The sequence below is a fragment of the Rhinoderma darwinii genome, chromosome 7, assembly GCF_050947455.1.
Source record: "Rhinoderma darwinii isolate aRhiDar2 chromosome 7, aRhiDar2.hap1, whole genome shotgun sequence".
Classification (NCBI taxonomy): domain Eukaryota; kingdom Metazoa; phylum Chordata; class Amphibia; order Anura; family Rhinodermatidae; genus Rhinoderma; species Rhinoderma darwinii.
The window spans coordinates 3,457,915-3,485,302 of NC_134693.1; the positions used below are offsets into that span (position 1 = coordinate 3,457,915).

At 39.3% G+C, this 27,388-nt stretch overlaps 1 protein-coding gene across 3 annotated transcripts in view; it reads right to left on the reverse strand.

The window, feature by feature from the left end:
• Positions 1-1,675: 1,675 nt before the first annotated feature.
• EIF2B3 (eukaryotic translation initiation factor 2B subunit gamma) overlaps positions 1,676-27,388 on the reverse strand; it is a 39,561-nt gene continuing 13,848 nt past the window's right edge. For 2 of the 3 annotated variants that reach the window (XM_075832582.1, XM_075832583.1), the window contains exons 7-12: positions 25,432-25,526; positions 24,816-25,006; positions 24,549-24,620; positions 22,118-22,266; positions 20,289-20,392; positions 1,676-2,648 (exon numbers count right to left, since the gene is read on the reverse strand). In XM_075832582.1, coding sequence (XP_075688697.1) covers positions 2,554-2,648; positions 20,289-20,392; positions 22,118-22,266; positions 24,549-24,620; positions 24,816-25,006; positions 25,432-25,526 — 706 coding nt within the window. In that variant the 3' untranslated portion in view covers positions 1,676-2,553. Of the gene's footprint in view, positions 2,649-14,159; positions 14,301-20,288; positions 20,393-22,117; positions 22,267-24,548; positions 24,621-24,815; positions 25,007-25,431; positions 25,527-27,388 lie in introns of those variants that run through there. The other variant, XM_075832584.1, reaches the window with a different exon arrangement.

Sequence of the window (27,388 nt, forward strand, 5' to 3'; positions counted from 1 at the left end):
GATTATTACATTAGAAACTGCGAGATTCTGCGGGGGACGAAGAGGCCGCCGACCGCGGCAGGAGAGCGGAGATGCACCGAAGTGGTTGTGTTATTCTCATTCTACATCCCTAGTAAATATAAATCCAGGAGTCGCCGTTATATCTGTTTCCAGGAATGCTGGGTGACACCCCTCCACAGACAGTTACCCAGCTTTCCTAGAATCCTGATTGGCAAATGTTCCCATTTTTTATAAACCGACGTAAGAGCAGTGGATATAATATTCACTCAATTTACCATTCCTCCTTATTGTTAATCATTACAATGTAATTGTGACATATATTTAGCAACCTGCATAGTTGTGAGGGAAAATTTACAGTGAGCAGCACTGACACAAAGCAAAGGATCTCAGCAGTCACAGTGATTATCAGTATTAAATGGGGAGGGATCTCTGCAGTTACAGTGAGGAACATTATTACAGGGTGAGGGATCTCTGCAGTTACAGTGAGGATCATTATTACACGAGGAGGGATCTCTGCAGTTACAGTGAGGATCATTATTACAGGGTGAGGGATCTCTGCAGTTACAGTGAGGATCATTATTACAGGGTGAGGGATCTCTGCAGTTACAGTGAGGAACATTATTACACGAGGAGGGATCTCTGCAGTTACAGTGAGGATCATTATTACAGGGTGAGGGATCTCTGCAGTTACAGTGAGGATCATTATTACAGGGTGAGGGATCTCTGCAGTTACAGTGAGGATCATTATTACAGGGTGAGGGATCTCTGCAGTTACAGTGAGGAACATTATTACAGGGTGAGGGATCTCTGCAGTTACAGCGAGGATCATTATTACAGGGTGAGGGATCTCTGCAGTTACAGTGAGGATCATTATTACAGGGTGAGGGATCTCTGCAGTTACAGTGAGGATCATTATTACACGGGGAGGGATCTCTGCAGTAACAGTGGGGATCATTATTACACGGGGAGGGATCTCTGCAGTTACAGTGAGGATCATTATTGCAGGGTGAGGGATCTTGGCAGTTACTAAGAATCATTCTGTTTATAACATTCAGTCACAAATATTGTAAAATTTCATTCAATCATGAGCAGCAGATCTAGGCTACACGATCACTCTGGCTGCGACGATTTTGCTGCTTTCGGCTGAAGTGCGATTACGGATTCGCCATCAAACCCATTTTCTATTGTGGGACCCGCTCTATTTGCTACTCTGAGCATCTCATCCGTCACTACAGCCCCAGATATAAAGCTTCATAAGACTTGATGTAATGAGCACTTCGCAGCTGCTTCCCTTGGTATAACTTATTATTGAAAACCCACTACCCCCATCATCCAAACCTGGCACACTCAGCCCTGATTGGCAGCTCAGGCCCAGGACTGTGAGTGAGAACATCTGAGGGACTCCACAGGACTGTCACATTCATTTAGAGCAAATTGTCCCCCACTTCTTTCACTGATGCCAGTCTCCCAGCGCACCGCACTGCCAGGATACCCAGTTGCTATGAAACACCTTCCTTTACCCTCGGGCACCTCAATCCCCCAGAATGAAGCTGTCCCTGACCACCCACGCTGCACTCTGTTACCGCACCCCGATCACATGTCATCACGATGCACCCCTTGACTGCTGGAGACGCAGCTTACTGTAAAAATAATAAGCGAGTGCAAACCGCAAACTGCACCTTGGTGGGATGCGCAATTCTTGTTGGGGGGATATCCAAACACATTATACAACATGGAATAAATGAACAATTAGCTTGCCCTCTGTCCTGTCTCTTTTCTCCTCTCTGTTCATTGCACCCGCCCAATTTGTAACTGGCTGGGTGGTCCCCCCCCCCCCCCTCCTTACCCAAACACAATTAACCATTTAAACACAAGAGAAAGAACTGATTACATTGTGTCAAAGCCTAGAGGAAGTGGGGGAAGAGCAGGAGAGAGGTGGCAGAGGGGGTCCCATGGATGGTGATGGTAGAGGGGCTGTGGGAGAGGTGAATGGGGGGTCCTGCTTCTGAGTGCAACTTAGGCTTCGTTCACATCTGCGTTGTGGCATCCGTTTTAGCTGATCCGTCGAAATTTAAAAAAACGGACAGACTGACTGAATGCAACGGCAGGTAAAATGTTTGTTTTTGATGGATCAGTTTACCAGAGGTTTCCATTTTTACCACCACTGATTTTAATGGTGACGGATAAGGTGTCCGTGGTTTCCGTTTGTCTCTGTTGTGCACTGGACCAGTCGTTTTGCCGGAAGCAATAGTGTAGTCATGAAATCAATGGTGATGTGTCTGTTCAGGGTCCCGTTCTGACGGAAACCTCAGACGGAACGTCAGGACGGGACCCCAACGCAGATGTGAACGAAGCCTAACTGAGCACAACTGATGCAAAAATAAAACCCATTGAAATCGATGTTTTTTTTTGACAAAAACGTTAACTTGCGTTCCTGTGGTCCTCTGGCGGATACAGTAGAACGGAAGCCACAACGCAGATGTGAACGCAGCCCAGCACGCCAGGAAAATACATTAGTGTCGTACTGGAAAGACGTCTTCACAGATCTTCGTATTATACAAAATAACAGCATTTGCTGCTGATCCGGAACATTGAAATGTGTCTCTTTACTTGTGATGAAAAACCCAATATAACAAAAGCTTCAGATCCTGTAGAAATGACAAATGTTATGTGAAGCAAAAGGACAAATCCAGTCATTATTTATATTATTATAACTGAAGGAGGAATTATCCGACTGTAAACACAATCAATAAAAAGTTTTACTAACTTATTCTATTCTTAAAAAGATTTCTCCTGTGCTCATCACCTGAAGACAATTCTGCAAGCCTATGCATAATACTGCTCCTATATACAAGAATATAACTACTATAATACTGCTCCTATATACAAGAATATAACTACTATAATACTGCCCCTATATACAAGAATATAACTACTATAATACTGCCCCCTATATACAAGAATATAACTACTATAATACTGCTCCTATATACAAGAATATAACTACTATAATACTGCCCCCTATATACAAGAATATAACTACTATAATACTGCCCCCTATATACAAGAATATAACTACTATAATACTGCTCCCTATATACAAGAATATAACTACTATAATACTGCTCCTATATACAAGAATATAACTACTATAATACTGCCCCCTATATACAAGAATATAACTACTATAATACTGCCTCTATATACAAGAATATAACTACTATAATACTGCCTCCTATATACAAGAATATAACTACTATAATACTGCCCCTATATAAAAGAATATAACTACTATAATACTGCCCCCTATATACAAGAATATAACTACTATAATACTGCCCCTATATACAAGAATATAACTAATATAATACTGCCTCCTATATACAAGAATATAACTACTATAATACTGCCCCCTATATACAAGAATATAACTACTATAATACTGCTCCCTATATAAAAGAATATAACTACTATAATACTGCGCCCTATATACAAGAATATAACTACTATAATACTGCCCCCTATATACAAGAATATAACTACTAGAATACTGCCCCTATATACAAGAATATAACTACTAGAATACTGCTCTTATATACAAGAATATAACTACTATAATACTGCCCCTATATACAAGAATATAACTACTATAATACTGCTCCTATATACAGGAATATAACTACTATAATACTGCTCCTATATACAGGAATATAACTACTATAATACTGCTCCGCTATATACAAGAATATATCTACTATAATACTGCCCCTATATACAAGAATATAATTACTATAATACTGCCCCCTATATACAAGAATATAACTACTATAATACTGCCCCTAAATACAAGAATATAACTACTATAATACTGCCCCTATATACAAGAATATAACTACTATAATACTGCTCCTATATACAAGAATATAACTACTATAATACTGCCCCTATATACAAGAATATAGCTACTATAATACTGCCTCTATATACAAGAATATAACTAATATAATACTGCCCCTATATACAAGAATATAACTACTATAATACTGCCCCCTATATACAAGAATATATCTACTATAATACTGCTCCTATATATAAGAATATAACTAATATAATACTGCCTCCTATATACAAGAATATAACTACTATAATACTGCTCCCTATATACAAGAATATAACTACTATAATACTGCTCCTATATACAAGAATGTAACTACTATAATACTGCCCCCTATATACAAGAATATAACTACTATAATACTGCCCCTAAATACAAGAATATAACTACTATAATACTGCTCCTATATACAAGAATATAACTACTATAATACTGCCCCCTATATACAAGAATATAACTACTATAATACTGCTCCTATATACAAGAATATAACTACTATAATACTGCTCCTATATACAAGAATATAACTACTATAATACTGCTCCTATATACAAGAATATAACTACTATAATACCGCTCCTATATACAAGAATATAACTACTATAATACCGCTCCTATATACAAGAATATAACTACTATAATACTGCCTCCTATATACAAGAATATAACTACTATAATACTGCCCCCTATACACAAGAATATAACTACTATAATACTGCCCCCTATATACAAGAATATAACTACTATAATACCGCTCCTATATACAAGAATATAACTACTATAATACCGCTCCTATATACAAGAATATAACTACTATAATACTGCCTCCTATATACAAGAATATAACTACTATAATACCGCTCCTATATACAAGAATATAACTACTATAATACCGCTCCTATATACAAGAATATAACTACTATAATACTGCATCCTATATACAAGATTATAACTACTATAATACTGCTCCTATATACAAGAATATAACTACTATGATACTGCCCCTATATACAAGAATATAACTACTATAATACTGCTCCTATATACAAGAATATAACTACTATAATACCGCTCCTATATACAAGAATATAACTACTATAATACTGCCTCCTATATACAAGAATATAACTACTATAATACTGCCCGCTATACACAAGAATATAACTACTATAATACTGCCCCCTATATACAAGAATATAACTACTATAATACTGCCCCCTATACACAAGAATAACTACTATAATACTGCTCCTATATACAAGAATATAACTACTATAATACTGCCCCTATATACAAGAATATAACTACTATAATACCGCTCCTATATACAAGAATATAACTACTATAATACTGCATCCTATATACAAGATTATAACTACTATAATACTGCTCCTATATACAAGAATATAACTACTATGATACTGCCCCTATATACAAGAATATAACTACTATAATACTGCTCCTATATACAAGAATATAACTACTATAATACCGCTCCTATATACAAGAATATAACTACTATAATACTGCCTCCTATATACAAGAATATAACTACTATAATACTGCCCGCTATACACAAGAATATAACTACTATAATACTGCCCCCTATATACAAGAATATAACTACTATAATACTGCCCCCTATACACAAGAATATAACTACTATAATACTGCTCCTATATACACAAGAATATAACTACTATAATACTGCTCCTATATACAACAATATAACTACTATAATACTGCTCCCTATATACAAGAATATAACTACTGTAATACTGCCCCCTATATACAAGAATATAACTACTATAATACTGCCCCTATATACCAGAATATAACTACTATAATACTGCTCCTATATACAAGAATATAACTACTATAATACTGCCTCCTATATACAAGAATATAACTACTATAATACTGTCCCCTATATACAAGAATGTAACTACTATAATACTGCCCCTATATACAAGAATATAACTACTATAATACTGCTCCCTATATACAAGAATATAACTACTATAATACTGCATCCTATATACAAGAATATAACTACTATAATACTGCCCCTATATACAAGAATATAACTACTATAATACTGCATCCTATATACAAGAATATAACTACTATAATACTGCCCCCTATATACAAGAATATAACTACTATAATACTGCCCCCTATATACAAGAATATAACTACTATAATACTGCTCCCTATATACAAGAATATAACTACTATAATACTGCTCCCTATATACAAGAATATAACTACTATAATACTGCCCCTATATACAAGAATATAACTACTATAATACTGCCTCTATATACAAGAATATAACTACTATAATACTGCTCCCTATATACAAGAATATAACTACTATAATACTGCCCCTATATACAAGAATATAACTACTATAATACTGCCCCCTATATACAAGAATATAACTACTATAATACTGCTCCCTATATACAAGAATATAACTATTGTAATACTGCCCCTATGTACAAGAATATAACTACTATAATACTGCTCCCTATATACAACAATATAACTACTATAATACTGCTCCCTATATACAAGAATATAACTACTGTAATACTGCCCCCTATATACAAGAATATAACTACTGTAATACTGCCCCTATATACAAGAATATAACTACTGTAATACTGTCCCTATATACAAGAATATAACTACTATAATACTGCCCCTATATACAATAATATAACTACTATAATACTGCCCCTATATACAAGAATATAACTACTATAATACTGCTCCTATATACAAGAATATAACTACTATAATACTGCCCCCTATATACAAGAATATAACTACTATAATACTGCCCCTATATACAAGAATATAACTACTATAATACTGCCCCTATATACCAGAATATAACTACTATAATACTGCTCCTATATACAAGAATATAACTACTATAATACTGCCTCCTATATACAAGAATATAACTACTATAATACTGTCCCCTATATACAAGAATGTAACTACTATAATACTGCCCCTATATACAAGAATATAACTACTATAATACTGCCCCTATATACAAGAATATAACTACTATAATACTGCATCCTATATACAAGAATATAACTACTATAATACTGCCCCTATATACAAGACTATAACTACTATAATACTGCATCCTATATACAAGAATATAACTACTATAATACTGCATCCTATATACAAGAATATAACTACTATAATACTGCCTCCTATATACAAGAATATAACTACTATAATACTGCATCCTATATACAAGAATATAACTACTATAATACTGCATCCTATATACAAGAATATAACTACTATAATACTGCCCCTATATACAAGAATATAACTACTATAATACTGCTCCTATATACAAGAATATAACTACTATAATACTGCCTCCTATATACAAGAATATAACTACTATAATACTGCTCCTATATACAAGAATATAACTACTATAATACTGCATCCTATATACAAGAATATAACTACTATAATACTGCCCCCTATATACAAGAATGTAACTACTATAATACTGCACCTATATACAAGAATATAACTACTATAATACTGCCCCTATATACAAGAATATAACTACCATAATACTGCATCCTATATACAAGAATATAACTACTATAATACTGCCCCTATATACAAGAATATAACTACTATAATACTGCCCCCTATATACAAAAATGTAACTACTATAATACTGCCCCCTATATACAAGAATGTAACTACTATAATACTGCACCTATATACAAGAATATAACTACTATAATACTGCTCCTATATACAAGAATATAACTACTATAATACTGCTATATACAAGAATATAACTAATATAATACTGCCCCCTATATACAAGAATATAACTACTATAATACTGCTCCTATATACAAGAATATAACTACTATAATACTGCCCCTATATACAAGAATATAACTACTATAATACTGCCCCCTATATACAAGAATATAACTACTATAATACTGCTCCCTATATACAAGAATATAACTACTATAATACTGCCCCCTATATACAAGAATATAACAACTGTAATACTGCTCCCTATATACATGAATATAACTACTATAATACTGCCCCCTATATACAAGAATATACCTACTATAATACTGCTCCCTATATACAAGAATATAACTACTATAATACTGCCCCCTATATACAAGAATATAACTACTGTAATACTGCTCCTATATACAAGAATATAACTACTATAATACTGCCCCTATATACAAGAATATAACTACTATAATACTGCCCCCTATATACAAGAATATAACTACTATAATACTGCCCCCTATATACAAGAATATAACTACTATAATACTGCCCCCTATATACAAGAATATAATTACTATAATACTGCCCCCTATATACAAGAATATAACTACTATAATACTGCCCCCTATATACAAGAATATAACTACTATAATACTGCCCCCTGTATACAAGAATATAACTACTATAATACTGCCCCCTATATACAAGAATATAACTACTATATTACTGCCTCTATATACAAGAATATAACTACTATAATACTGCCTCCTATATACAAGAATATAACTACTATAATACTGCTCCTATATACAAGAATATAACTACTATAATACTGCATCCTATATACAAGAATATAACTACTATAATACTGCTCCTATATACAAGAATATAACTACTATAATACTGCATCCTATATACAAGAATATAACTACTATAATACTGCCCCCTATATACAAGAATGTAACTACTATAATACTGCACCTATATACAAGAATATAACTACTATAATACTGCTCCTATATACAAGAATATAACTACCATAATACTGCATCCTATATACAAGAATATAACTACTATAATACTGCCCCTATATACAAGAATATAACTACTATAATACTGCCCCCTATATACAAAAATGTAACTACTATAATACTGCCCCCTATATACAAGAATGTAACTACTAAAATACTGCACCTATATACAAGAATATAACTACTATAATACTGCTCCTATATACAAGAATATAACTACTATAATACTGCTATATACAAGAATATAACTACTATAATACTGCCCCCTATATACAAGAATATAACTACTATAATACTGCTCCTATATACAAGAATATAACTACTATAATACTGCCCCTATATACAAGAATATAACTACTATAATACTGCCCCCTATATACAAGAATATAACTACTATAATACTGCTCCCTATATACAAGAATATAACTACTATAATACTGCCCCCTATATACAAGAATATAACTACTATAATACTGCCCCCTATATACAAGAATATAATTACTATAATACTGCCCCCTATATACAAGAATATAACTACTATAATACTGCCCCCTATATACAAGAATATAACTACTATAATACTGCCCCTATATACAAGAATATAACTACTATAATACTGCCCCCTATATACAAGAATATAACTACTATAATACTGCCCCCTATATACAAGAATATAACTACTATAATACTACCCCTATATAAAAAATATAACTAATATAATACTGCCCCCTATATACAAGAATATAATTACTATAATACTGCCCCTATATACAAGAATATAACTACTATAATACTGCCCCTATATACAAGAATATAACTACTATAATACTGCCCCTATATACAAGAATATAACTACTATAATACTGCCCCTATATACAAGAATATAACTACTATAATACTGCTCCCTATATAAAAGAATATAACTGCTATAATACTGCCCCCTATATACAAGAATATAACTACTATAATACTGCCCCCTATATACAATATAACTGCTATAATACTGCCCCTATATACAAGAATATAACTACTATAATACTGCTCCTATATACAAGAATAGAACTACTATAATACTGCTCCTATATACAAGAATATAACTACTATAATACTGCCCCTATATACAAGAATGTAAATACTATAATACTGCTCCTATATACAAGAATATAACTGCTATAATACTGCACCCTATATAAAAGAATATAACTGCTATAATACTGCACCCTATATACAAGAATATAACTACTATAATACTGCCCCCTATATACAAGAATATAACTACTATAATACTGCTCCTATATACAAGAATATAACTACTATAATACTGCCCCTATATACAAGAATATAACTACTATAATACTGCTCCTATATACAAGAATAGAACTACTATAATACTGCTCCTATATACAAGAATGTAAATACTATAATACTGCTCCTATATACAAGAATATAACTGCTATAATACTGCACCCTATATAAAAGAATATAACTGCTATAATACTGCACCCTATATACAAGAATATAACTACTATAATACTGCACCCTATATACAAGAATATAACTACTATAATACTGCCCCCTATATACAAGAATATAACTACTATAATACTGCTCCTATATACAAGAATATAACTACTATAATACTGCCCCTATATACAAGAATATAACTGCTATAATACTGCTCCTATATACAAGAATAGAACTACTATAAAACTGCTCCTATATACAAGAATATAACTACTATAATACTGCCCCCTATATACAAGAATATAACTACTATAATACTGCCTCCTATATACAAGAATATAACTGCTATAATACTACTCCTATATACAAGAATATAACTACTATAATACTGCTCCTATATACAAGAATATAACTACTATAATGCTGCTCCTACATACAAGAATATAACTACTATAATACTGCCCCCTATATACAAGAATATAACTACTATAATACTGCCCCTATATACAAGAATATAACTACTAAAAAACTACTCCTATATACAAGAATATAACTACTATAATACTGCTCCTATATACAAGAATATAACTACTATAATACTGCCCCCAATATACAAGAATATAACTACTATAATACTGCATCCTATATACAAGAATATAACTACTATAATACTGCCCCCTATATACAAGAATATAACTACTATAATACTACTCCTATATACAAGAATATAACTACTATAATACTGCTCCTATATACAAGAATATAACTACTATAATACTGCCCCAATATACAAGAATATAACTACTATAATACTGCATCCTATATACAAGAATATAACTACTATAATACTGCCCCGATATAAAAGAATATAACTACTATAATACTGCATCCTATATACAAGAATATAACTACTATAATACTACTCCTATATACAAGAATATAACTACTATAATACTGCTCCTATATACAAGAATATAACTACTATAATACTGCCCCAATATACAAGAATATAACTACTATAATACTGCATCCTATATACAAGAATATAACTACTATAATACTGCCCCGATATAAAAGAATATAACTACTATAATACTGCATCCTATATACAATATAACTACTATAATACTGCTCCTATATACAAGAATATAACTACTATAATACTGCCCCCTATATACAAGAATATAACTACTATAATACTGCTCCTATATACAAGAATATAACTACTATAATACTGCCCCCTATATACAAGAATATAACTACTATAATACTGCTCCTATATACAAGAATATAACTACTATAATACTGCCCACTATATACAAGAATATAACTACTATAATACTGCTCCCTATATACAAGAATATAACTACTATAATACTGCCCCCTATATACAAGAATATAACTACTATAATACTGCCCCCTATATACAAGAATATAACTACTATAATACTGCCCCTATATACAAGAATATAACTACTATAATACTGCCCCTATATACAAGAATATAACTACTATAATACTGCCCCTATATACAAGAATATAACTACTATAATACTGCTCCTATATACAAAAATATAACTACTATAATACTGCTCCTATATACAAGAATATAACTACTATAATACTGCCCCCTATATACAAGAATATAACTACTATAATACTACCTCGTATATACAAGAATATAACTACTATAATACTGCCCCCTATATACAAGAATATAACTACTATAATACTGCCCCTATATACAAGAATATAACTACTATAATACTGCTCCTATATACAAGAATATAACTACTATAATACTGCCCCCTATATATAAGAATATAACTACTATAATACTGCTCCTATATACAAGAATATAACTACTATAATACTGCTCCCTATATACAAGAATATAACTACTATAATACTGCTCCTATATACAAGAATATAACTACTATAATACTGCCCCCTATATACAAGAATATAACTACTATAATACTGCCCCCTATATACAAGAATATAACTACTATAATACTGCCCCCTATATACAGGAATATAACTACTATAATACTGCTCCCTATATACAAGAATATAACTACTATAATACTGCCCCCTATATACAAGAATATAACTACTATAATACTGCTCCTATATACAAGAATATAACTACTATAATACTGCTCCCTATATACAAGAATATAACTACTATAATACTGCTCCTATATACAAGAATATAACTACTATAATACTGCCCCCTATATACAAGAATATAACTACTATAATACTGCCCCCTATATACAAGAATATAACTACTATAATACTGCCCCCTATATACAGGAATATAACTACTATAATACTGCTCCCTATATACAAGAATATAACTACTATAATACTGCCCCCTATATACAAGAATATAACTACTATAATACTGCTCCCTATATACAAGAATATAACTACTATAATACTGCTCCTATATACAAGAATATAACTACTATAATACTGCCCCTATATACAAGAATATAACTACTATAATACTGCCCCCTATATACAAGAATATAACTACTATAATACTGCCCCCTATATACAAGAATATAACTACTATAATACTGCTGCTATATACTAGAATATAACTACTATAAGGCTGGGTTCACACTGAGTTTTTGACGCGCCAAAAAAACGGCCGAAAATGCCTCCCATTGATCTCAATGGGAGGCGGAGGCGTTTTTTTCTCGCGAGCGGAAAAATTGGTCACGGGAAAAAGAAGGGACATGCCCTATCTTCGGGCTTTTACGCCTCTGACATCAATGGGAGGCAGAGAAAGCGTATTTCGCTGCGTTTTATGCCCGTGGGCGAAAAACGCTGTGAAAATCAGCGTCCAGGCAGATCAAAATCTGCCTCAAAATTCCAAACGGAATTTTGAGGCAGATTTTCCTCTCCCTGTACGCCGATTTTCGCGCCGTTTTTCGCCTGCGGGCATAAAACAGCGCGAAATACGCTTTCTCTGCCTCCCATTGAAGTCAATGGGAGGTCAGAGGCGGAAGCGCCCGAAGATAGGGCATGTCGCTTCTTTTTCCCGCGAGGCAGTTTTACTGCTCGCGGGAAAAAGACGCCGACGCCTCCCATTGAAATCAATGGGAGGCGTTCTTGGGCCGTTTTTGCCGAGTTTTGCGACGCGGTTTCCGCGTCAAAAAACTCGGCAAAATACCCCGTGTGAACATAGCCTAATACTGCCCCCTATATACATATTGTGCCCGGGAAAAAAAAATATATATGTTTCTGCCTCCCATTGAAATCAATGGGGGCGATTTGGGGCCTTTTTTTGCGCTGATTCAGTGTAAATATTGGCCCCAAAAAAATCCTGTTTCAACTACTCCTTATATAATGATTATTTCATGTCAGTTTAGTCATGTGACTGCACGCACGGCTCGACATCAATTCTTACTTAACAATCAATGTGTTTCTGGCACCAAAACATTCAGATTTTTTTTTTTTTTATCGCTGCATTGGATAATAAGAGTGATGTGTGTGACATAGAGAGATTAGATTGTGAGCTCCTGGGGTCAGGGATGATGGGAGTGACACATTGGGGCAGATTTACTAATGTGATCGGACCTCGACCGTGAGACAAGTTTCAGACTTATTTACAAAGAGAATCAGCCAAAAAGAGAAAACGATCCTGTAATCATGTAGATGGATAAACATGCCGGATTGTCATTAGTAAATCTGCCCCGTTGTGTCTGATAGGGACATTAGATCGTGAGCTCCTAGGGTCAGTGATGGTTGGAGTGATACATTGTGTGGGTAGTGCTGCATATAGACAACGGCTGATACATTGTTACAATTACTGCACATCGTGATTTCTTGATTTTCTGGCAGGTTTTTACCAATATACCCGGACTCAGAGACCCTGCAGATAGCGGGTGTAACAGGCAGAGTTCCCCATAAAACACAACACCCAGAAAAAACCTCTAAATGCTTTATTCTCATATAAATAAGTCAGGTTGGTGGGGGAGGGGACAGCAGGTGGGCGGAGCTTCTTCTGGGGTGACACTAGATCTCCATCAGTTGCTCGTTCCCCACAATGACCTCATTGACGCGTTTTTCTGCAGACACAAAATGAATAAAGCAGCGTCAGTACAGATGAGATCTAAGTCACAACGTTCCACGTCACAACACGCAATTGTTTATTGGCTGTAAAAACGGGCAACGAAGTCATGTGATTGTCATGTGACCACACGGACGTGACCGCAGCTTTATATGTTTTATTTGGGAGAAAAACACAACGTCAACGTTCGCTTGCAGCTCCGCGGTAAAATACTTCCCTGGTCTTCTGCAGCCGCGTCCGGAGTCGTTACGTCATAAACCAGAGGTCATGTGACATGTCAAAGACTGGACGTGGGGCAAAAGTGCACACAGCGCCTCCTACTGTAGCAAAACTGAATGTTTTTGTGCCACAGGTGGGGGAAGAGACCTCGCCTCCATTTTTTTAAGGGATCCAGAAATTGCCATTCGTTTCTGTAATCGAAGTTTCTTACAATCCGATGTTTTTCTATCTCTCAGTGGAGACGTCGGGGGTCGCGGCGACAGGAGAATTGGTTTACCGCAAGTCCATGGAAACGCTGCGCACAACTAAATGTCTGCATGTCTTGTAACGCCGCAGTCCCGGGAGCGCAGATCTTTGGAGCGTTGCTTGTTTTGAGGCTGCGATATTTTGGCCGGGCCCCAGTCACACTCCTTATACACCTGTACAGGCAGATGATGGGAGTGCGACCCCCCGCAGACACTGTTGAGTCTGGCCTTCGAGGTGGTCTCCCAGATCAGCTATGACTTTGGTTGACACAACCCTGCAGATGCTTACAATAGCTGTGCAAGTATTTACACCGTGCTGTACAATGGCAGAGGGTCCGCTTACATTTGTGGGGCACTCGTGCCGGTCTCTGGGTGGTGGAATCGGAAGCTGTGTATTTTATCTGATTATATTCTGTACTGACACTTAGTTCCCACTGTGCCGAGACCACCCACAGAAGACAAATCCCAGTCTATACTAACCCCCCCCCCCCCCCATGAGGACTGGAGGCTTCAATAGCACAACACACGCCCCACATAGAGCGGCTATTATGGCAACGATGGGGGCGATTATGAGCTCAGAATATCCCAATGATCGATGTAAACCTGTTATATCTTATACAAGAGTTAACCCCGTAATGACTGGACTATTGACGATTATTTTCAATGAAATGCGACAGCTTAATATACAAATCACAGAGAGGAATTATGTGTCACTGACCCAGAAATCCTGCTAATCCAGAATGTGACCAAAACGCGGCAGATTATCGGGAAAATGACTGGATAGTCCAGCACTGGTGGCCCCTGTGTAGAGCTCAGCGCTGGGATATTAGAGTAGGTATCGCCAGTGATGAGGCTGCCAGCGCACGATAGGGAGAGCGCACATCATACACAGATAGATAAGGGGACGCCTAAGTATGAACTTCCAGTAATCCGGCACCTCTGCTGCCCCATGCACACCAGATTAGTTTACACTATATAATATGAAGGACTTGAGTAGGGCTTGAAGGGCTGGCACCTCAGAAAAAACAAAGCCAGAACCCAATGCCGATGCCGCCGAGCGGGAGAATCGCTCAACTTTGTGGTTTTACACAACGGGATATTATTGTTTTTATAGGATCATAATTTGACCCAATTTTTCAGAAACCGAAACCCTCGGCTCAGGCTACGGATGTTCTTCTCAGACCCGTGTGAACCTGAAGGCGCACGGTGAGAACAGCGCGGCGGTGAGGAGAGCGCGGCGGTGAGAAGAGCGCGGCGGTGAGGAGAGCGCGGCGGTGAGGAGAGCGCGGCGGTGAGGAGAGCGCGGCGGTGAGGAGAGCGCGGCGGTGAGGAGAGCGCGGCGGTGAGAAGAGCGCGGCGGTGAGGAGAGCGCGGCGGTGAGGAGAGCGCGGCGGTGAGGAGAGCGCGGCGGTGAGGAGAGCGCGGCGGTGAGGAGAGCGCGGCGGTGAGGAGTGCGCGGCGGTGAGGAGAGTGCGGCGGTGAGGACAGCGCGGCGGTGGCTTGTATAGTAACTGCTGCGGCTACTACTAAGAGATAAACCACAGACTGTGAATCCGGTGCAAAGATCTGAACACATAACTTGGGGCGCACAGCGTATTTATTAGGGTTTATGTTACTTTATAATCCTCAGAGAAGGGAAGGGTCACATGGATAACGGAAGCTCTCACATGTGCTTTACAATTGGAAAATATCCGCACACAGAACACGATCCTCAGAGGAAAGGGACGGGTGGAGTTCAGTGCCAAGAGAGCCGGGGACATATGGGCCTGTAAATGTCCCCCCTATACATCACCTCTGATCACTATTATACGGGTGACAAACAATGGGCAGCACAAGCGGTGTCAGCAACGTCACAAAAAGATGGGTGAATCAAGTGACACTTTTTTCACTAAAATCTTTTGTACTGCTGCCTATTGTCCTATTGAAATAGGTTGAACTAGGAGGACCAGAGGTCAAGGTCCAGGGGCATCCACCCATATTCTCATCAGTATCTGGTGCTGCTTTCTGTGGAGTTCTATTATACAGGTTACATATAGAATTAATCTCTATGAACAACAGAGTCACTGTATAATGATTACTGATCCTGAGTTACATCCTGTATTATACTCCAGAGCTGCACTCACTATTCTGCTGGTGGAGTCACTGTGTACATACATTACATTACTTATCCTGTACTGATCCTGAGTTACATCCTGTATTATACTCCAGAGCTGCACTCACTATTCTGCTGGTGGAGTCACTGTGTACATACATTACATTACTTATCCTGTACTGATCCTGAGTTACATCCTGTATTATACTCCAGAGCTGCACTCACTATTCTGCTGGTGGAGTCACTGTGTACATACATTACATTACTTATCCTGTACTGATCCTGAGTTACATCCTGTATTATACTCCAGAGCTGCACTCACTATTCTGCTGGTGGAGTCACTGTGTACATACATTACATTACTTATCCTGTACTGATCCTGAGTTACATCCTGTATTATACTCCAGAGCTGCACTCACTATTCTCCCGGTGGAGTCACTGTGTACATACATTACATTACTTATCCTGTACTGATCCTGAGTTACATCCTGTATTATACTCCAGAGCTGCACTCACTATTCTGCTGGTGGAGTCACTGTGTACATACATTACATTACTTACCCTGTACTGATCCTGAGTTATATCATGTATTATACTCCAGAGCTGCACTCACTATTCTGCTGGTGCAGTCACTGTGTACATACATTACATTACTTACCCTGTACTGATCCTGAGTTACATCCTGTATTATACTCCAGAGCTGCACTCACTATTCTGCTGGTGGAGTCACTGTGTACATACATTACACTACTTACCCTGTACTGATCCTGAGTTATATCATGTATTATACTCCAGAGCTGCACTCACTATTCTGCTGGTGGAGTCACTGTGTACATACATTACATTACTTACCCTGTACTGATCCTGAGTTATATCATGTATTATACTCCAGAGCTGCACTCACTATTCTGCTGGTGCAGTCACTGTGTACATACATTACATTACTTACCCTGTACTGATCCTGAGTTACATCCTGTATTATACTCCAGAGCTGCACTCACTATTCTGCTGGTGGAGTCACTGTGTACATACATTACATTACTTATCCTGTACTGATCCTGAGTTACATCCTGTATTATACTCCAGAGCTGCACTCACTATTCTGCTGGTGGAGTCACTGTGTACATACATTACATTACTTATCCTGTACTGATCCTGAGTTACATCCTGTATTATACTCCAGAGCTGCACTCACTATTCTGCTGGTGGAGTCACTGTGTACATACATTACATTACTTATCCTGTACTGATCCTGAGTTACATCCTGTATTATACTCCAGAGCTGCACTCACTATTCTCCCGGTGGAGTCACTGTGTACATACATTACATTACTTATCCTGTACTGATCCTGAGTTACATCCTGTATTATACTCCAGAGCTGCACTCACTATTCTGCTGGTGGAGTCACTGTGTACATACATTACATTACTTACCCTGTACTGATCCTGAGTTATATCATGTATTATACTCCAGAGCTGCACTCACTATTCTGCTGGTGCAGTCACTGTGTACATACATTACATTACTTACCCTGTACTGATCCTGAGTTACATCCTGTATTATACTCCAGAGCTGCACTCACTATTCTGCTGGTGGAGTCACTGTGTACATACATTACACTACTTACCCTGTACTGATCCTGAGTTACATCCTGTATTATACACCAGAGCTGCACTCACTATTCTGCTGGTGGAGTCACTGTGCACATACATTACATTACTTATCCTGTACTGATCCTGAGTTATATCCTGTATTATACTCCAGAGCTGCACTCACTATTCTGCTGGTGGAGTCACTGTGTACATTACATTACTTATCCTGTACTGATCCTGAGTTACATCCTGTATTATACTCCAGAGCTGCACTCACTATTCTGCTGGTGGAGTCACTGTGTACATACATTACATTACTTATCCTGTACTGATCCTGAGTTATATCCTGTATTATACTCCAGAGCTGCACTCACTATTCTACTGGTGGAGTCACTGTGTACATACATTACATTACTTATCCTATACTGATCCTGAGTTATATCCTGTATTATACTCCAGAGCTGCACTCACTATTCTGCTGGTGGAGTCACTGAGTACATACATTACATTACTTATCCTGTACTGATCCTGAGTTATATCCTGTATTATACTCCAGAGCTGCACTCACTATTCTGCTGGTGGAGTCACTGTGTACATTACATTACTTATCCTGTACTGACCCTGAGTTACATCCTGTATTATACTCCAGAGCTGCACTCACTATTCTGCTGGTGGAGTCACTGTGTACATACATTACTTATCCTGTGCTGATCCTGAGTTATATCCTGTATTATACTCCAGACCTGCACTCACTATTCTGCTGGTGGAGTCACTGTGTACATACATTACATTACTTATCCTGTACTGATCCGGAGTTATATCCTGTATTATACTCCAGAGCTGCACTCACTATTCTGCTGGTGGAGTCACTGTGTACATACCTTACATTACTTATCCTGCACTGATCCGGAGTTACATCCTGTATTATACTCCAGAGCTGCACTCACTATTCTGCTGGTAGAGTCACTGTGTACATACATTACATTACTTATCCTGTACTGATGCCGAGTTACATCCTGTATTATTCTCCAGAGCTGTACTCACTATTCTGCTGGTGGAGTCACTGTGTACATACATTATATTACTTATCCTGTACTGATCCTGAGTTATATCCTGTATTATACTCCAGAGCTGCACTCACTATTCTGCTGGTGGAGTCACTGTGTACATACATTATATTACTTATCCTGTACTGATCCTGAGTTATATCCTGTATTATACTCCAGAGCTGCACTCACTATTCTGCTGGTGGAGTCACTGTGTACATACATTACATTACTTACCCTGTACTGATCCTGAGTTACATCCGAGTTACATCCTGTATTATACTCCAGAGCTGCACTCACTATTCTGCTGGTGTAGTCACTGTGCACATACATTACTTATCCTGTACTGATCCCGAGTTACATTCTGTATTATATTCCAGAGCTGCAATCACTGTTCTTCAGGCTTCAGAGCTGAAATCTCCTAGCCTTTCCTCCTCCTTCAGTGTTCGCACACAGCTTGCGCTAGTGATTTGGGAAGTGTCATCTTGAAATCTGACTCTGTTCAGTGATCTGATGTAGGCTGCTGACTGTCCTCAAACTTGCTGACTATTTCCAGTAATAAACGGCAGAGCATACCTATATGCAACACTGAAAAAGCAGAACATTCTGGGAGATTTAAGCTTTGAAGCTGCAGAATTATGACTGCAGCTCTTGAGTATAATACAGGCTATAACTAAACTTTTTGTCTAGATTAATTCTTTCTATAAACTGTAACGTGGGTTTGAGAGGTGGACATGGGCTTTAAAGTCACAGGGTCCTGCTCCCAGGATACAGCTCTGCACATTACTCACCTTTACTTTGGATTTGAAGATCTGACCCGAGGAGACAGTCCTTAATATCGGCGCCGCTGTGTATTACGGCTGCGTTACAGATGACGCTTCCCTGGAGAATGCAACTGAGGGGAAAAGCAAGAGACAACAGGAACATGAAATAATGGCGACCGATTGAGGTGTCCGGGGAGACCCTTTCTATTAATCTTCAAAATTCAGATTCTAACGTGAGCGAAGGGCTGCATCTTTCTACAATACCTTGACTGCAAGCAGAGATCTTGTACACAAACAAATAGAACATTAGAATGTTTGCTTTCAGAACCTGCAAAACTGTCCTGGCTGTGAATAACCACAGCACCAGCACAAGTCTCTCCCTGTCCTGATAGTTTTGCTACACTGTATCAGTGCAGATAAAATACATCAGGCTGGAGTCCGAGCTGTTTCGGCCATGGATTGTCTAGATTGGATACAAGTGTAAGAAATCCTTGGCTGTGGGAAATATTGGGTATATACTCATTTTCCGACTCTGGTTATAAACAAGAATGTTCCCAGTCACTGACCGCAAGCAGAGATCTTTACTGACTGAAAAACCACCGCGCTGGTATGAGTTTTCAGCCATCTTTACACAGATTCTGAATGGCATGAAAATCTGCAGTTACATCCTCCACCCTTATCTCCTACTGCTTTGCAGGTGTGTCAGTTTTTACTGAAGTTTTGACATTCTGTTCATGAACCAGAAACCAGAGCTGTAGGTTCTACCCAGATCGGAGAGTCCTGCAGAACAGGGAATTGTGGGAGGACGCAAGAGGACGCCATGATATAAGATAAACCCTGCATTCCTATCAGTAACACTGCTGCTTGTGCGGCTGGGATGTATGGAGTCACTACGTGTGTCTGCCATATTGTGCTGTCAGCGGAGGTAAGACGTCCACCACAGAACCTACGTGGACGGCAGACACTTTCTTGGTTTATAAATGGCATTTAATTTGGAATAAACATGTTCCGGGGCCAAGAAGCGAGCGCTCCAGCTGTGTAAACCAGAGCAGGGCAGTCACGTTACCAGCGGAGTCTTCCCTGGAGATCATATTCCTGAAGGTGAGGAAACGTGGATTTGGGGGGGGGGGGTGATGGATCAGGAGCTCCATGCGGAGATGGGACAATGCCTGCGACTCTCCCCCCACGAGGCCATGTGCAGGGTCGGGTGTGGAGATGGGTCTCACATGGGGGTGGGGTCCCTGTGTATGTGTGTGTCCTCTCTAATGGGTGGGGGGTAAGAGACAAGGAGACTTAGGAGCATAGTAAGATACTTAAGGGGGGGGGGGATTACACAGAACTATGTGTTAAAACAGCCGGACCACCTAACAAGATAAGAATGAAGCACCTCCGCTATCAGCACGGGCCTGGCCCCCTCCCAGGCACACACGCCTTGTAAACAATGTGATCCCCCTGTGGACAACACACGGCCCCCAGCATGATAGCAGAGGTCAGACCGGAATAGACATATTTATATTCATTAATTACCCCCATAATGGATGGAGCGCGGTTATTCACAACCTCCGGTGTTTACACGACACCCCATGTAGCCCCCTCAAGAGTCTTATGGGAGAATGAATGTGAGGTTCAGGCTGAAGATATGAGGGGTTACAATCTGTACCGCGCTGCAGAATATTTAGGTGCCATATAAACAAAGGGAAAGAAATAATAAAACGCCTCCGGGCTCTTTAGTCTCAGGCCCAGTGACAGTGATGAAATGGTTAATGTAGGACCACCCAAGCTGCTGGTGATCCTAGGCTCCGCTCCAGGATTTAGTGCCACCAAGTGGCAGAAGGAGGAATGGCGGCTGATCCTACCTGTCGTGTATCGTGACGCCGCTCATGATGATGCAGTTTGTGATCTTCACTCTTTCTTTGATGACGCACTTGGCACCCACAAGAGAATGCTTTACAGACGTCTTCTCCCCGATCTTCGTCTGTTCCCCAATCATGCTGTCTGTACCCACCTGAGGAGCAAATAAAAACAGATGATATAATACAGGGCACCGAGTAATATCCATTCTCTGCCAGGAACCCCATTATTGATGAATGGCGATTGTCAGCCAGATCCAATCATCAGAAGAGACTGGGAGGGAAGGACAGAGGACATGGCCGGCAGGGGACGCCACCGGATCCCCTCACTCTTCTACAGATTCAGGGGTTTCACACAAGTTTTATGTAAATGAAGCTTAAAAGGGGGTCTCCGCTTCGGACAATTCCTACTTCTTAGGGCTCATTCAGACTAAAGTGAATAACGTCCGTGTGCTGCGCATGGAAATCACGCGCAACACACGGACCCATTGGTTTCAATGGCTCCATTCACACATGCAGGAGTTTTCACGCACCTACGCGGCCGTTGAAGTCAATGGGTGCGTTAAAACCTCGCACTGCACACGGAAGCACATCGGTGTGCGGTGCGTGATTTGTGCATCAATTCAATTGAGAATAAAAATTTTAAAAAAAAGACGTGCTTTGGGAGTGCGTGAATAACGCATGCCACTCGCAAAGCACACTGATGCAGAACGCAACACACACGACCAGATTCACGCGCGTTTTTCACGCACGTGAATCTGATACGCTCGTGTGAATGTAGCCTTAGAAGGGTCCCCTGATAAAAAGATGATCACAAAGTTTCCCACTGCTGAAACCCAGCGATCAGCTGTAATCTGTGGGCAGCACCACCACTGGGGAAATGAAGTATTACACTGTGTCCATACATATCAATGTGTGGTCTGTGTAATACAGGACGGGTCCTCCAGAGAGAGAGACAAACTATGTAACCGCTCTCCACTCTGACCAAGAGTTGAGGATCCCGAACAGCGGACCCCGATCTATTACCCAGAATTCTCTAATACGGGGTATGATCACAATCCCTTCATAATAAAAAGTTCTGCAATTTTCAGGGGGAACGTATGTTCTAAGGCAGTTTTCTGATGTAGCAATGCCGCAATAATCTCAATCAACAGAAAATAATTAATTGCGATTTGAGGCATTTTACTATAAAGTAGGCAGGGCTTAACAAAAGGGGCGGACCCTCTGCGGCCTGACAAATTTACTATAATTTATGCTAGAAATTAGCGAAAACTATAGCACAAATTGACTCCAGTTTATAGCTGGGGTAAATTTTATTTTCTGGTACATGGACAGCCACAGCTGCGCCTAATTTATTTAGAGGGGTGCGCATCTTATTCCAGCGCTCTTAAGATTAAGACTGCAAATTAAACACCAGTCTTAGGGGTTTTCCCACGAGGGACATTTATGACGTAACCACAGGATGTGCCATAAATGTCAGATGGATGGGGGTCCCACCTCTGGGATCCGCACCTATCTCTAGAACGCGGCCCCTAAACCCCGTTCTACCTCTGCGCGTGTCGGCTGATTTCCGACCATGAAGGTGAGAACAGCATAGCTCGCTGCGCACCGCTGTTTTCATAAGCCCCATATAACTGAATGGTAGTTATGGAAACAGCGTAACTCGCATGCTACACTGCTACCGCAACTGCTATTCACTACTATGGGAGTCCAGGAAACAGCGCAGCTCAACGAGCTAGGCTGTTTTCGTAACTCCCGACCATAACGTCAAGAAATTGCCGGGAGTCAGGGATAGCAGACAAAGGTAGAACAGGGTTTAGGGGGCCCCGTTCTAGAGATAGGTGCGGGTCCTAGAGGTGGGACCCGCATCTATCTGACATTTATGACATCCTGTGGATACGTCATAAAGTCCCTTGTGGGAAAACCCATTTAATAAATTCCCCCCTAAGTGTTTCTATTCCTCACCATTTCCAAGTCCTCTGCTTGCAGTAAATAATAGGATAATGTCCTCTCTGAACTAAACAGACTGCACTCCAGACTGTTACAATGTATCAGCGCAGGTAAAATGTATCAAACTGTCAGGGCAGGAGAGAGATTTGTACTGTTGATGTGTCCAGCTCACAGATTACCTAGACCGATACATTGTAAAAACGCCATCAGCTGTGAAAGCAGGACTTGTTCAGGACAACATCTGGTAGAACCACATTAGACAGGACGGCTGATCTGATCACAGCTGCAAATTACCACTGCAGGCACGCCGCAACAAAACTGCCACATGTGCAGACAGCCAGAGGCGGCAGCCACACGGTGACATCTGCCGGCTCCAGCGCGGGTGACATCTTCATAAATTGTAGAAGCAGCCGCATCGTCTCCTATGAGGGTGCAGCGGGATGTAAGGTCACCGTGTGCCCTCGCTAAGGACCCCGACCCTCCTCACCATGGGCTTATCTGTGATGTCGGCCGTGGGATGCACTCGAGGTTCTTCACTACAGATGGAGCTCTGCGGAACCTGCAAAATGTAAGGGAGTCACCACAATCTGCCGGCTCCTGCCATACACAAATATTGTAGAATTGTATCTATGTCTATATACAGGAAAGGTCAACCAAACACATGAGGAATAGAACAAGAGTCAATTCTACTGGTAGCGGGAGGATAAACGTGCTGTATCCCGCAGCTAGAATCCCATAGGTTTCCATGTCCTACCTGCTTGTTGGCCTCTATATACGTGGCCAGGCTGTTCACTCGGCAGCACAGCTCATCATTGGCCACATGGACGTAACAGCGCAGACGGCCGCCATGATACGACTCCCGCATGTCACCCTGGTGGTCATTCCAGCTCGACTTGTTTAATGTCATATCCAGGTGATCGTCCCGTGGAATATAACTGTAGATGTCTATGAGGATCCAAAGGGCAAGAGGTCAGTACGATAGTTACTGCTTACGTGACCCGCAGTATTTCTATATGTTTATAATATACTATTGTATTAAAATATAGAACAGACATAAATTCCTGTAATCCGGAATTCAATCATTTACAAAATCTGATAATCCGGCACTTGCCTCCTGCACTGAACTGCAATATATTGTGGAAATTCACCAAAAGCAGAAGACGGAGCCGAGAGAAGCAACAAAGTGACAGCAGCAGATTGTGGGGTAACATTGTCATTTGGGCTCCTGTAGGTTCTCCGTGAGATTTAGGGACCGTTCTAGGACTGTTCCATAATTCACAATATTTGCTCATCTGGCGGGTCCCGCTGATTACAGGACTTTTACTGAATACATTTATTTCCAGAATACAAACATCCAGCCGTCGTCTTACCTTTTTTCCCGGTTTCATAATCCACATTCTTGTGAGAGGAAAACTGTTTACTGACCAGATACGGCACCAGCTCCCGCCTGATGGAGGAGAAGGAGCTGCAGAAGGAAAAGACATGTTGGCTACCCAGATTCTGACAACATCCACCAAACGTTTGATGCCTACAGGGCCTAGCGGCAGCAACAACGCATCGTCAGCGAAACCAAATTTAATGGGTTCAATTTCTTTAACTTTTATCAACAGTTTCACTACATACATGACATTACTTATCCTGTATTATACTCCAGAGCTGCACTCACTATTCTGCTGGTGGAGTCACTGTGTACATACATTACATTACTTATCCTGTGCTGATCCTGAGTTACATCCTGTATTATACTCCAGAGCTGCACTCACTATTCTGCTGGTGGAGTCACTGTGTACATACATTACTTATCCTGTACTGATCCTGAGTTACATCCTGTATTATACTCCAGAGCTGCACTCACTATTCTGCTGGTGCAGTCACTGTGTACATACATTATATTACTTACCCTGTACTGATCCTGAGTTACATCCTGTATTATACTCCAGAGCTGCACTCACTATTCTGCTGGTGGAGTCACAGTGTACATACATTACTTATCATGTACTGATCCTGAGTTATATCCTGTATTATACTCCAGAGCTGCACTCACTATTCTACTGGTGGAGTCACTGTGTACATACATTACATTACTTATCCTGTACTGATCCTGAGTTACATCCTGTATTATACTCCAGAGCTGCACTCACTATTCTGCTGGTGGAGTCCCTGTGTACATACATTACATTACTTATCCTGTACTGATCCTGAGTTACATCCTGTATTATACTCCAGAGCTGCACTCACTATTCTGCTGGTGGAGTCACTGTGTACATACATTACATTACTGATCCTGTACTGATCCTGAGTTATATCCTGTATTATACTCCAGAGCTGCACTCACTATTCTGCTGGTAGAGTCACTGTGTACATACATTACATTACTTATCCTGTACTGATCCTGAGTTATATCCTGTATTATACTCCAGAGCTGCACTCACTATTCTGCTGGTGGGGTCACTGTGTACATACATTACATTACTTATCCTGTACTGATCCTGAGTTATATCCTGTATTATGCTCCAGAGCTGCACTCACTATTCTGCTGGTGGAGTCACTGTGTACATACATTACATTACTAATCCTGTACTGATCCGGAGTTACATCCTGTATTATACTCCAGAGCTGCACTCACTATTCTGTAGGTGGAGTCACTGTGTATATACATTACATTACTTATCCTGTACTGATCCTGAGTTATATCCTGTATTATGCTCCAGAGCTGCACTCACTATTCTGCTGGTAGAGTCACTGTGTACATACATTACTTATCCTGTACTGATCCTGAGTAATATCCTGTATTATACTCCAGAGCTGCACTCACTATTCTGCTGGTGGAGTCACTGTGTACATACATTACTTATCCTGTACTGATCCTGAGTTACATCCTGTATTATACTCCAGAGCTTCACTCACTATTCTGCTGGTGGAGTCACTGTGTACATACATTACATTACTTATCCTGTACTGATCCTGAGTTACATCCTGTATTATACTCCAGAGCTGCACTCACTATTCTGCTGGTGGAGACACTGTGTACATACATTACATTACTAATCCTGTACTGATCCGGAGTTACATCCTGTATTATACTCCAGAGCTGCACTCACTATTCTGCTGGTGGAGTCACTGTGTACATACATTACATTACTTATCCTGTACTGATCCTGAGTTACATCCTGTATTATACTCCGGAGCTGCACTCACTATTCTGCTGGTGGAGTCACTGTGTACATACATTACTTATCCTGTACTGATCCTGAGTTACATCCTGTATTATACCCCAGAGCTGCACTCACTATTCTGCTGGTGGAGTCACTGTGTACATACATTACA